General features: G+C 42.3%; 3 protein-coding genes across 5 annotated transcripts; 1 reads left to right on the top strand and 2 right to left on the bottom strand.

Annotated features, from left to right (window-relative positions):
* Window position 1: 1 nt before the first annotated feature.
* ube2c (ubiquitin-conjugating enzyme E2C) lies at window positions 2-2,439 on the bottom strand. 2 transcript variants are annotated; one of them, XM_029150968.3, is made up of 7 exons: window positions 2,298-2,439; window positions 1,806-1,926; window positions 1,535-1,562; window positions 911-997; window positions 620-824; window positions 370-429; window positions 2-132 (listed from the first exon to the last, which is right to left on the bottom strand). In XM_029150968.3, exons 2-7 carry the CDS (start codon window positions 1,910-1,912, stop codon window positions 95-97), a joined length of 525 nt encoding a protein of 174 aa, XP_029006801.1. In that variant the 5' UTR covers window positions 1,913-1,926; window positions 2,298-2,439; the 3' UTR covers window positions 2-94. The 2 variants fall into 2 exon arrangements, with proteins under 2 accessions (XP_029006801.1, XP_029006802.1); XM_029150969.3 differs by having other exon boundaries at window positions 1,535-1,652; window positions 2,298-2,317.
* On the top strand, window positions 2,419-6,954 carry polr2j (RNA polymerase II subunit J). Of its 2 annotated transcripts, none has more exons than XM_029150971.2 (3): window positions 2,419-2,555; window positions 6,244-6,352; window positions 6,770-6,954. In XM_029150971.2, exons 1-3 carry the CDS (start codon window positions 2,467-2,469, stop codon window positions 6,869-6,871), a joined length of 300 nt encoding a protein of 99 aa, XP_029006804.1. In that variant the 5' UTR covers window positions 2,419-2,466; the 3' UTR covers window positions 6,872-6,954. The 2 variants fall into 2 exon arrangements, with proteins under 2 accessions (XP_029006804.1, XP_029006803.1); XM_029150970.3 differs by lacking the exon at window positions 2,419-2,555 and adding an exon at window positions 5,363-5,558.
* Window positions 6,955-7,077: 123 nt separating this feature from the next.
* LOC114855640 (deoxynucleotidyltransferase terminal-interacting protein 1) lies at window positions 7,078-10,579 on the bottom strand. Its single transcript, XM_029150959.3, has 13 exons — window positions 10,196-10,579; window positions 9,909-9,979; window positions 9,663-9,759; window positions 9,237-9,335; window positions 9,091-9,147; window positions 8,956-9,012; window positions 8,820-8,881; window positions 8,705-8,747; window positions 8,357-8,415; window positions 8,127-8,187; window positions 7,645-7,716; window positions 7,410-7,465; window positions 7,078-7,330 (listed from the first exon to the last, which is right to left on the bottom strand). Exons 1-13 carry the CDS (start codon window positions 10,268-10,270, stop codon window positions 7,222-7,224), a joined length of 918 nt encoding a protein of 305 aa, XP_029006792.1. The 5' UTR covers window positions 10,271-10,579; the 3' UTR covers window positions 7,078-7,221.
* Between the last annotated feature and the right edge of the window lie 954 nt (window positions 10,580-11,533).

Here is an 11,533-nt window from a genome sequence, read left to right as displayed (position 1 = left end):
CACTGATTTAAGAACTTTATTGATGCAGTGAAGGTGAACAAACATAGAAATATTATACAAAGAATTACAACAGACAATAAAATTTGGAGCAGCTTCACTTCTGGAATGTTAAGTGTAGATGAGCTTTGAAGCCTGCAAGACACAAATTGTTGTTACAAGCCATCCATCTGCACCATCTGAGCAAAAGGCACTACATCATATCAATATTTAAAAAAAAATCAAAACATGAAGCTGATTACAACATTTAAGTGAGAATTTCTACATAAGACAGCAGTTCACTGTGTGTGTGTGTGTGTGTGTGTGTGTGTGTGTGTGTGTGTGTGTGTGTGTGTGTGTGTGTGTGTGTGTGTGTGTGTGTGTGCATCTCACCTTCCTGGTTGTCCCAAAGCTCAGCAGCAGCTGTATTCAGAGGACTCTCGTTGTTTGGTTCTAGGGACAAAAACCCAACATCCGGTTAGAGTCTGTAAATGAATCTGTACTTAGATTTGGACTAAGGGGATCAGTGTAGTTCATTGGCTGATCAAGACGTTTCACAGAATCTAAGAATCTGGAGACCTTAGCTGGGAGGTAAATTTAGCAAAAGACCTGGACCCTTGCACCAGACCAGAGATAACATTACCTCCCAGCAGGCTCTGGATTGACAGCAGGATGGAGCGAACATCATACAGCGCTGACCACTTGTCTTTCAGGATGTCGAGACAGATGAAGCCCTGATCATCCACATTTGGGTGAAAACACGGTGTCATGAATTTTACACGAGGAGCCTGATACGGATACCCAGCTGGAAACTCCAGGGACAGTCTGTACCGGAGACCCTCGTACACCTGAGACAGGACAGGACAGGGACTCTTTCCACCCGTGCAGGTCTGGAGATTAATCAATCATTGTGCGCATGTGGGTGAGACTGTACCGTGCCCTGAGCTCCATCAATGGTTCCGACCCACTTGAAGAGATTATCAGATTCTGGAAATGCCGAAATCCCTTTATCACCAGACATCTACAAAATAGAGGGTAGGTTATGCCATCAAAATGTTTTTCAAGATTTGGCTACAAACTTAATACTTTAAGCAATATTTTCAATTTAGACCAGAACTCAATTTAACGCATTTAGGACTCAAAAGTCTAGACCCCAGAACTACTTTACAGCAACAGAACACCTAAAAAACTCACTACTAGTGGAATATCTTCCACAGGAAAATCAACTGTCTTCACTTGTTCAAGTAGGACAGCAGACCTACAGAACAGCAGTCAGGAAAACCTGGTGAACCCACTCTGCCAAACCTTCATTAGATCTACTCTGCTGCTTACTTAAATTAATGTGCTAAAGTCCAGGAATGAGATAGATTTGAACCCAATCACCAATCCAAACAACCCTTCGGAACTATGACACAGCAGACTGACATACTGTCTCAGACACTGTATATTTAAAAAGAGAATGTGATTAAAAGATTAAAATTGGATGTATAAAAGCGCTATGTAAACAATGTATCGTCTAGTTAACATTGTGATGAATAGAACCAAACTGCAAACTCACCATCAGAGTCATGAGTTCCTGCTGCAGCCTGCAGACACACAGACACACGTGAAACCACTCAGTGCAGGTGATGTGGAACATCTGGATTAAACCGGACCTTTAACTACTACTCTTGTCCCTGATCAGATGCAGAACAGATAACCATTATATCAGTAACTTAACTTCATTACTGCTGCTTCTGCACTTATAGTACGTTTACAGTATATACGCAAAAGTTAAATCGTAACTCTGAGGAACTACTCTGATCTTATGTACCAGTACCGGGCCTCACCGTTTGGTCACGGAGCCTCTTGCCGCGCTGCCGCCGCTCTCGCTGCCCTTCAGTGCGGCTGTGGAGGAAGCTGCAGTCGCCGCGGGGTCCATGTTCTGTGACGCCATGACTGCTGACAGTGCTGGAGACAGACACACGGTGAGACAGAACTCTCTCCTATGGCTCAGAGTCATTCTCCCTAACCCTTACGATAGCTAATCGCAGCTAAACCTTAGGTCCCCAGTGAACCTGTTAAGAGGTAAAAGCGTGGGCTAAACTATCCGGTAACGGTTTTCTGCTGAAGTCTGTTCGTCAACAGCAGCTGGGTTTTGCTTCGGTTGCTCGTTGCTAACGACGTTAGCTCCATCGGCCAACTGAACACATGCTGCTGTTATCCTGTTTTTGCGGAAACCACAACAAAGAGAAGCGCAAACAGCTGCTTCCAAACGACAGGTAAACGCGGTGCATTCATGTTTAAGAACACAAACGGTGTTAACCGTCTGCGGGACTCACCGTGAGATGGTCTCCGAGCCCAGCTGCTCTTTGATTCAAACTGAACACACTCCCGCACGCTGGTTTAAACAGATGGAGCCTGTGTCGTTCAGCCAATCAGCGTCCGACTTTCAAAAACAACCGACTCCCCACGACCAACTAGAAGGCCCCGAAAGGTCCAAACAAGAGTATGATTTGTCAAAAGGAGTGTCCGAAATATGACGACGGCGACAGCGTTGACGGTGGACGTCACAGGATTTACTTTAAAAATAATATTGGGTAATTTTGTCGGTGGATATTCTATGTCTTCCAAGTTGTCTTAAAGTCGAATTACGGCAACTAGTCTTATTTCTTCTAAAATCGATGGCTGGAGACGATATATTTATTCTCCAGTTAGGTTTCACTTCAGGTCCTCTGGGTGGACAAACTTCTGTCTGTTGTGTTGGTGGATTGGAGGTAGACTGGTATGTGATGGTTACTGAAGATCATTTTGAGCTTTTCTGGAACACCAGAAACAACATATAGGGAATAAGCAAGTTCTTCTGGCCTCAGGTCTCAAGTTGTTCTGTTGTCCTTTCCATGGACTGCGACAAAGCTTTTTTGAACACAAAAACAAAACAGACAAAAAACAGGACAGAAGACCAAAACAATTAACTGTGCAAAAAATACAAGATATAAATGTAAGTAAATTATTAGGTATTAAGTCATTTTAAATTTAGAAAGAAGTGTATGTGCATATTTACAGTGTTATGGGATGACAGGTGGAATATATCCACAGGGGTTGCAAGCCAGTGACTTCTGTGCCGGTCCCAAGCCTGCTTGGTTGAGGAAGGAGAGGAGACAAAAGGATTTGTGGTCAGAGAGAGAAGAGGAAAGGCAGGAGCATAGATCTGAGAATAGGAACTCTTAATGTTGGCACAATGACAGGGAAAGGCAGAGAGCTGGCAGACATGATGGAGTGAAGGAAGGTGTATGTACTGTGTGTGCAGGAGACGAGGTAGAATGGCAGCAAATCACGTAGTATTGGAGGAGGATACAAACTGTTCTACCATGGTGTGGATAGGAAGAGAAACGGGGTAGAAGTGATCCTGAAGGGGAAACAATGTTGTAGAATTGAAAAGAGTCTCACACAGGGTGATGAGCCTAAAGCTAGAAATTGAAGGGATGATGGTGAATGTAGTCAGTGGGTATGTGAGATTAGAAAAGACGAGGTGAGGAAGGCCCTGATAAGGATGAAGAGGTGAAAGGCTGTTGGTCCTGATGACGTTCCGTAGACAAGTGTCTAGGAGAGACAGTGGGGTTTCTAACTAGTTAGTTCAACAGGATTCTAGAGAGTAAGAAGATGCCTGAGGAATTAAGGAGAAGCGTTCTGTTGCCGATCTTTAAGAACAAGGGTGACACACAGAATTAAAGCAACAGAGGAATAAAGTTGATGAGCCACACAATGGAGCGGTGGGAAAGAGTAGTGGAAGCCATGCTTAAGAAGAAGGTGGAGATTTGTGAGCAGCAGTATGGTTTCATGCCCCGTAATATCACCACTGATGCCATTTTTGCTATGAGAATGTTGATGGAAAAGTACAGAGATGATCAGAAGGAGCTGCATTCTGTCTTTGTGGCTCTAGAGAAGGCGTATGACAGGGAGTGGCAGAGAAGTACGTGAGAGCAGTCCAGGACATGTATGAGAGGAGTATGACGGTGGTGAGATGTGCTGTAGGTCAGACAGAAGAGATCAAGGTGGAGGTGGGACCACACCAAGGATCAGCTTTAAGGCCCTTCTTGTTTGCTATGCTGATGGACAGGCTGACAGATGAGGTCAGACAGGAATCTCTCTGGACAATGATGTTTGCGGATGACATTGTGATTTGCAGTGAGAGTAGAGAGCAAGTGGAGGAACAGATGGAGAGGTGGAGGTTTGCTCTGGAAAGAAGAGGCATGAAAGTCAGTGGTAGTAAGACAGAATACATGTGTCTAAACGAGAGGATTCAAGGTAGAACAGTGAGGCTACAGGAGCTGAGGTGAAGAAGGTGCAGGAGTTTAATAGTTTAGTGTGATGGCGAGTGTGGAAAATAGGTGAAGAGGCGAGTGCAGGCGGGTTGGAGCGGGTGGAGGAAAGTGTCAGGAGTGTTGTTTGACAGAAGAGTGTCAGCAAGACTCAAAGGAAAGGCGTAAAGATAGTGGTGAGAGCAGCTCTGCTCTATGGGTTAGAGACGAAAGCAGTGAAAAAGAGACAAGAAGAAGAGACGGAGGCAGCAGAGAAGATGAAGATGAAGATGCTGAGGTTGGATAGAATCAGGAGCGAGCTCATCAGAGGGACGGCTCACATTGTCTGTGTTAGGAACAAAGTCAGAGAGGCCAGACTGAGGAGGGATAGTGAATATATTGGTAGAAGGATGTTGGCGATGGAGCTGCCAGGCAAAGGGCAAGAGTACGACCAAGGAGAGGATATATGGATGTGCTGACAGAGGCCTTGAGGTTGGCATTTTTGTAATTACACAAACAATACAATAAAGGAGTACACCGTGTAGTTACACACTGTCACTGCAGTGCTATATTATACAGTTTTATGTGATGATGTCTGTGGGCTGTTGGGAGGAATGACCTTTAGGGGGTTTAGGCTTTTTCTGAGCTGCCATCGTTCCCTCTGATGACTGAATCTGTTGGAAACTGGAGACTTCTTCTCCACTTCTAATAAGCTAAGCTTATTGAAGTCACACAAATTGAAGTCCTACTGTTTTTAATCTTTAAAAGGACAAAACAACATTACTTTCTGGCAGTTCCGTTCAAGTTATAAACCAGGATGAGAGTTTAGTAGAATAGGTCAAACCAGGATGTTTTCATCCTGCACATTTTAATTGTACTTTAGTGCAGCGCACCCTGGTTGAAGAAGCTGATATTTAAACACTAGGACAGGGAACCTCCTTAGGACAAAGGGTGGAGCTTGATGAAGAATCTTAAGCGAGAGTTTAGACTCACCGCTGCTGTTTGACTTCGCCCAGCTCCACTCCGGTAGGTGGCGGTAATGCGCGTGTACATTGCTTTACCAGTCGCCAGTTTAATCTAAACGAAGAGCCTGACCGTCCTATTTTGAAAGGCTAGTTTCCGGTCTGTGTTTGGTGGCGGTCGTTCTTACATTGGGAAGATGAATGCACCCCCTGCTTTCGAGTCGTTCCTCTTATTTGAAGGAGAAAAGAAGATCAGCATCAGCAAAGATACTAAAGTCCCCAATGCTTGTTTGTTCACCCTGAACAAGGAGGACCACACGTTGGGCAACATCATTCGAGCGTAAGTGCTAAGACTAAACAATACAACTTAGTACTATTGACTACCACTAGGGCTAGCCAAGGAGGTAACAGCGGTGCTAACAGCGTTGTACCTGTGGTGGAAAGCGCTTGTTGTTGAATTTGAGAAGAACATCTGTTCATGTCAGGTTGGCCTGACCTCGGTTGATGTCCAGAGGGTTCTGAAAAATCGAATGGAACTCAAATCAGGTGGTCTTCTTCCGCGGCCTCCTCTCTATCTTTTAGTTTGATTATTGTTTTATCATATTTGATAAATTCCCAATTATTGATTTGAATTTTAATGCTGCGTCCTAATATCCAGAATCGACTACATACCGTTGACTGTACACAGAGTGCAATTTTGTGCTTAATGCAAATAGGCTGAAGCATCTTATTCTGAAGGAAAAATCATTCGAGCAATGCCATTTACTTTTAATCACATGATGTCAGAAGTTGGGATGCATCAATCTGTCACTGAAGGAGCTGCTCAGAGAAGGCAATAGATTGGCCACCATCCGCCCTCTCTTCTCCTCTTTCATCAGTCATCACAGATCATTAGGATGTTTCCCCATATTGAATTTGTATCATATTTATTCTTAAGCTGATTCTTTAAAGATCTTAGCAGCTCAAGAAATACCGGATTAGTATGTGATGTCACCTGATCATTACCTGGCGTGTTTGTGTTTCAGTCAGCTGCTAAAAGATCCTCAGGTCTTGTTTGCTGGTTATAAAGTTCCGCATCCTCTGGAGCACAAGATTGTCATCAGAGTCCAAACCACACCTGACTACAGTCCACAGGTAACACAGATATGTCGTCACTGATGTCATCAGTTTACTTGTACTGGCTGTGTGGAAAACAATCTAGTGGTCATGAAAAAAGTTTTTTTATTTATATGTTACATCATTCTTATTAAAACTATATCTGGTCTACAGCAAAGGACACAAACAACAAGTCTATTATGCATTTCATCATTCCAGTGTGAATAGGATTGCAGGTTGCTGTTAAGCTGTTATTAGGTATTCCACTTTTCTCTGTGGCTTAGCTGCAATACCCCAGTTAAATACATACTAGACTCAATATTTAAATTATTGCAATTCACTTGTGCTAGATGTAATTTCTTGAGTTTAGTAACTACAGCACATCAGCAAATCAATCATAATCATACAGATATGCCTCAGATCTACTCAATACCTCTCCCACCTGTGTATTGACAGGAAGCGTTCACAAACGCCATCACCGACCTGATCAGTGAACTGTCTCTGCTGGAAGAGAGATTTAGAGTCGCCATCAAAGACAAACAGGAAGGGATTGAGTGATGCACTGCCTCCTGCTGTTAGTTCCTGTTGTTTGGACATTGACAAGTTTTAAGTTTTATAAATAAAATGGGATGTTGCATGTGTGATGTATCTGTATTTCCTGTCAGTTTAACCTTCAAGAGCAGAAAGGAGCAGTAAGTGCTGACATTCCATTCTGGATTTAAGTAAAACAGTCTGACCTGCTTAAGAGAATGAAGAGCAACTGCTTTTTTGGGGGGGTCAGAATAAGATTTTATTGAAAAAACAGCTGAGAAAATACTAATTTAGAAGCCCAATGTCAGATGATAAATTCCTCTGTGGCCTTTACATTTTAATTAATCTAAAGAGAGGTCAGAAGTCATCGTGTGGGGTCAGGGTTCCTGGTCTCGCTGGGCCTCCATGGCTCTCTTCATCTTCTCCACCATCCACACAGGAACAGAAAATGGCTTCAGCTCATCCATCCTCACGTCTGGACAGTCCCTGAACAGGCACATACACATGTTACTATGGTAAATACATTGTGTATACACACAGAAGGTGGTTACCATGGAGATCTCACTTGTACTCATCACTGTGGGACAAATCCTGGATGTCCTCCTCAATCAGCAGGTAGGCCTGAAAGCACAACACGAGAACCTGAATTACTCCTGCTAATACAGCCCGCAGATATTTCAGAATAAAAGCCTATGTATAAAAAACACTTAGATCAGTTTTACATTGTGGTATTAAGTAAACAGGAAGGACATGAGTCTGACACAGTTGGTTAATTAAGGCTTCATGACCAGTGTCCTCACCATCTTCCCTCCGGTTGCTCTCATGTGGTGCCTCTCTGCCAGCCACTGCTTGTCCTTTGCATCTGCTGCATACTGAGGTGTAAAAATACAGGAAGAAATTAGGCAAAACACCTGAGCAGGTAATACAGGCTTAGGACTTCATAACTATTAGATGTTTAAAATGTCCTCTTATTGCCGCAGAGACACCACAGTAACTGGGAAGAGGTGGATTCCTGTAAATAAGCTGTAATATGAAATATTTAATCTTTTTTAAATAATTACCTCACTAAAGTGAAGAGAGAAGTGAGTGCTCACTAATGTCTACAGTTAGAGATTTTCTTGAAATTTCAACTAATATTAAAAATAAACAGGAGGTAGAGAAGACAAAAATATTGATATTCTGCTGTACGCAGTGAAATTCAGGGGATCTGTTGTGGTCACCTACTTTAGTTAAAAGCTCACAGAAGGTGCTGTATTGTTGTCTGCAGGCTGTGTGTCCTTACCTTAAACAGGTCAGCATGTTTGATGTAGATGCGTCCCCTGGTCCCTCCCATTCCCAGTGCCCTGTGACGTGACAGATACACGTGACTATCAAATTTACCGCTAGTCTATGATGGACACACTTCTATTCTTTTTATTTCTGTGCACTGGAACATGTATTAATTCAAAGATAATGAAAAACTGATGCTGTTACATGTATAGATACGATCTTAATGTGCTGTAACACACTCACTTGTTGGCTCTGGAACCAAGAACAAATGTGCTGCTGTCGTTCAGTCGACATGGATCCCACTGAAACACAGATAGTAAGTTCAGGTTAACACATGTCCGTAAAGTCAGGCTCTGTACAGCATTAAGGAACAACAACAGAAGAACCTGTTAAAACAAAAGGTTTAACCTGATTACACCTTCATATTTATTTTCACTGGCTTCAAACCCTCAGGCCATGATGGGACAAAAGTGTCTCACACAATGTATTATGATTTTATTAGTCACACTTCCACATTAATATAGATCAGAAAGGTCTCCTTCATACTTGTCTTATGAACAAATGAGTGAAGCTCTGACGGGTTTGACTCACCTTTGGGCCTTCTCTTTTGATAGGGTCAGCCTTCGGCTTTACCCTAAGAACACAAGTGTCAGATGGAATTATATAACTGGATACTAATGTTTTCACCTGTATGTCAGGTGCTTACTGAGAGGAGAAGGTCAAATGTCGATCAGAGGAGATGAATGGACCGCCTAGACGAGGTTTCCTCTGAAGATAAGATTGATCATAGTTAATGACACTGTCTTCAATACATGCGGCTGTATTACACAAGATCAATGTACCTTCTTGGGAAGAGGGCTTCCTCTCTGACTGCAGTCTTCATCAACAGGTCTGGACCTCTGGCAACACACAAAGAGACACATATTTTCAGAACCAACTGAGTCAAACTAGGTTTCTGCCTGTTTGGAGGTACTTACCTTAATGGCAACCTCTCCCGCCCTCTTTCCTTCTCCCTCTGGAAACAGCTGTTTGGCCTGGTGATGAAATCACAGGAAACCATGGTAACCCCACAGATATAGACACAGATGAGAACAGGTGGTAAGAAGACATGAGATGGGCTCACATGTTCTAGGACATTCCTGCAGGTATCTCGGATCAGTTGATCTGTTGGAATGTCATCCCCAACATTCTCCTTCACGTTTTCTGCCGCCTTCTCAAAGAACTGCAACACAGACGATCAGTTGTGACAGCTTTTCTCAAAGTTTTTTAAATTTATTTTAACATGAATATCAATTTGCACAGTTAAGAACTACAACTTTCTTTTACTTAGCATTTATGCAACCAAACGTAATTTGTTTTCATTTTTTAAAGGGTTGCTTTACATCACTCTCAAACTACTCCAACACTATTCACACCCAGTTATACAAAACGTAAGTCATTTCACAGGTAAATTTGAGTCCTTGCGTGTTCAGCGAACACTAAAACTGTTCTCTGATCAGCCTGACACGTGAGTTTGTTCAACACCTGGATTCCAGATGTGAGTTCTTACCTTGTGATACTTCCTGAAAACAGCCATGATGTCATCGTTGAAGCTGGGCTGAAGCACTGTCCTCAACAAATCCATGGACACCTGAGGATCTGTGTAGCTGTGTATACAAACACACGTTCCATATGCTACAGACATAAACAGGTGGGGTGCACCTGTGCTGGGACACTATGAGCCTCGAATCAGTTTTGCTATTGGCTGATCAGAGAAACTAGTAAACAGAGTAAACGGGTGTAACCCAACACTGACCTGATTGTCATGTGTGAGCGTCGTCCTCTTCTGTGAATCTGTCGGTGTTTGATCATCACGTTCCATGGCGTCTACACACACACACACACACACACACGTCTAAACGTGTGTCCTATAAACAAGTCGAAGTAGACTCTATGTAGATATACTTAATGAGTTTTTTTTCTTTGGGGGAAACGCTTTACATTATATTCATATCTTCACTCATCGTACTGTAGTGTTCAAAAATATGCTGTTTAGCTTCTAGCTAACCTAACCCGTTAGCCGCCTTTAGCTACGGTTCGTACCGGGCTCAGCTCCGGCGCCTCAGACCCGTCCTGCTCCAGGCACTCCCGGTTACCCTCGCCGCGGTGAGCTCCCATGGTAGAAGGGGTATATATTCCGTCCAGTCCAATCCGTTTAGCATCCAACTGACCAAACGCTAGCGGTTAACTAACTCCGCTGCTCTATGCTAACAACAGCTAACGACGACAGTGGGAGAGTTTTAGAAGAGATATTGCAAATACCGATATCAAGCTGTTAACGTGGGCCCGGGCGCAGACAAACACCGGGACTGCGACAGATCACAAAAGCGGTAAACAATAATTAAACCTGTTTGTTTTCAGGAAATTACTGTTTCCGATCTTGTGAAGTTGGCTGAAGTAGCACGTTTTCCGGTCACATTTCAAAATAATTTGTGTCTTAGAAAAGCACATTTCACAATAAAACCTGCTGACGAAATACAGCTATTGTGTTATAATTAAAAAAAACACCAAAACCCTAATTTTTAAATATAAACATTCATTACTTTTAATAAATATCTTCAAAGTCTACATTAACCAATCGTATTTTGTTTAAAATCCAGAAACATCAGTGTTTGATTGAGGTTTGAATTTATTTTGTATGATTTCAAAACAAAGAGCATGAGGTATCACTACAACCTAGAACCAGGGTGAATGTGAATGATAACACAGACGCACTGGTTGTACTGGGTTGGATATATTTTTACTGCAGTTTGTCTGCAGCAGGATGAAGGACAATTTATTTACACTCTGTGACAACCACAAACAGCCAAGCATCTGTCAATCAGCGCCGTTGCCTCATCATTCTCATTTTTACCATGAGATTCAGGAGATTCTGGTCTTTCATATGAAGAACAATGATTTTATCATCTGTGAACTTTCTAAAGTCTAAAAATTCAAATCAGATATAAATGATCTTCATAGCTGCAATGCTTATCATCTGACATTCCCTGTGAAGCCTAGAGTTACATTAAATACAACTCTGGTAACTACTAACAAGAATGTTTTAAGTTTTTTGTTTTGTTCCAACTCTCCATTAAAGTTGACAGAACTTTCCAAGATTAGCCTAGCACTAAAAGTTTAGTTTAGCACTAAAAGCAGATAGACATGGCTCTATTCAAGTCTCTTAATTGGGCCATAAAGCCACAATTTTGCCAAATATTGGACTTTAAAGTTAAATAAAATTCCTATACTGAAAGTGGATGAGGCGTGATGCAGCTTGGTCAGAAGACTCAGTATTGAAAAACACATTCAGGAATATGAACATTATTTAGAGTCAGAACAATTCATGCACAGCAAAAAAATAACCAGAAAACCAGAAAAAACAAAAAGAACACTTACAAC

Source organism: Betta splendens, chromosome 5, assembly GCF_900634795.4.
Source record: "Betta splendens chromosome 5, fBetSpl5.4, whole genome shotgun sequence".
Taxonomy (NCBI): domain Eukaryota; kingdom Metazoa; phylum Chordata; class Actinopteri; order Anabantiformes; family Osphronemidae; genus Betta; species Betta splendens.
This window is presented reverse-complemented; position numbering and strand designations above follow the sequence as displayed.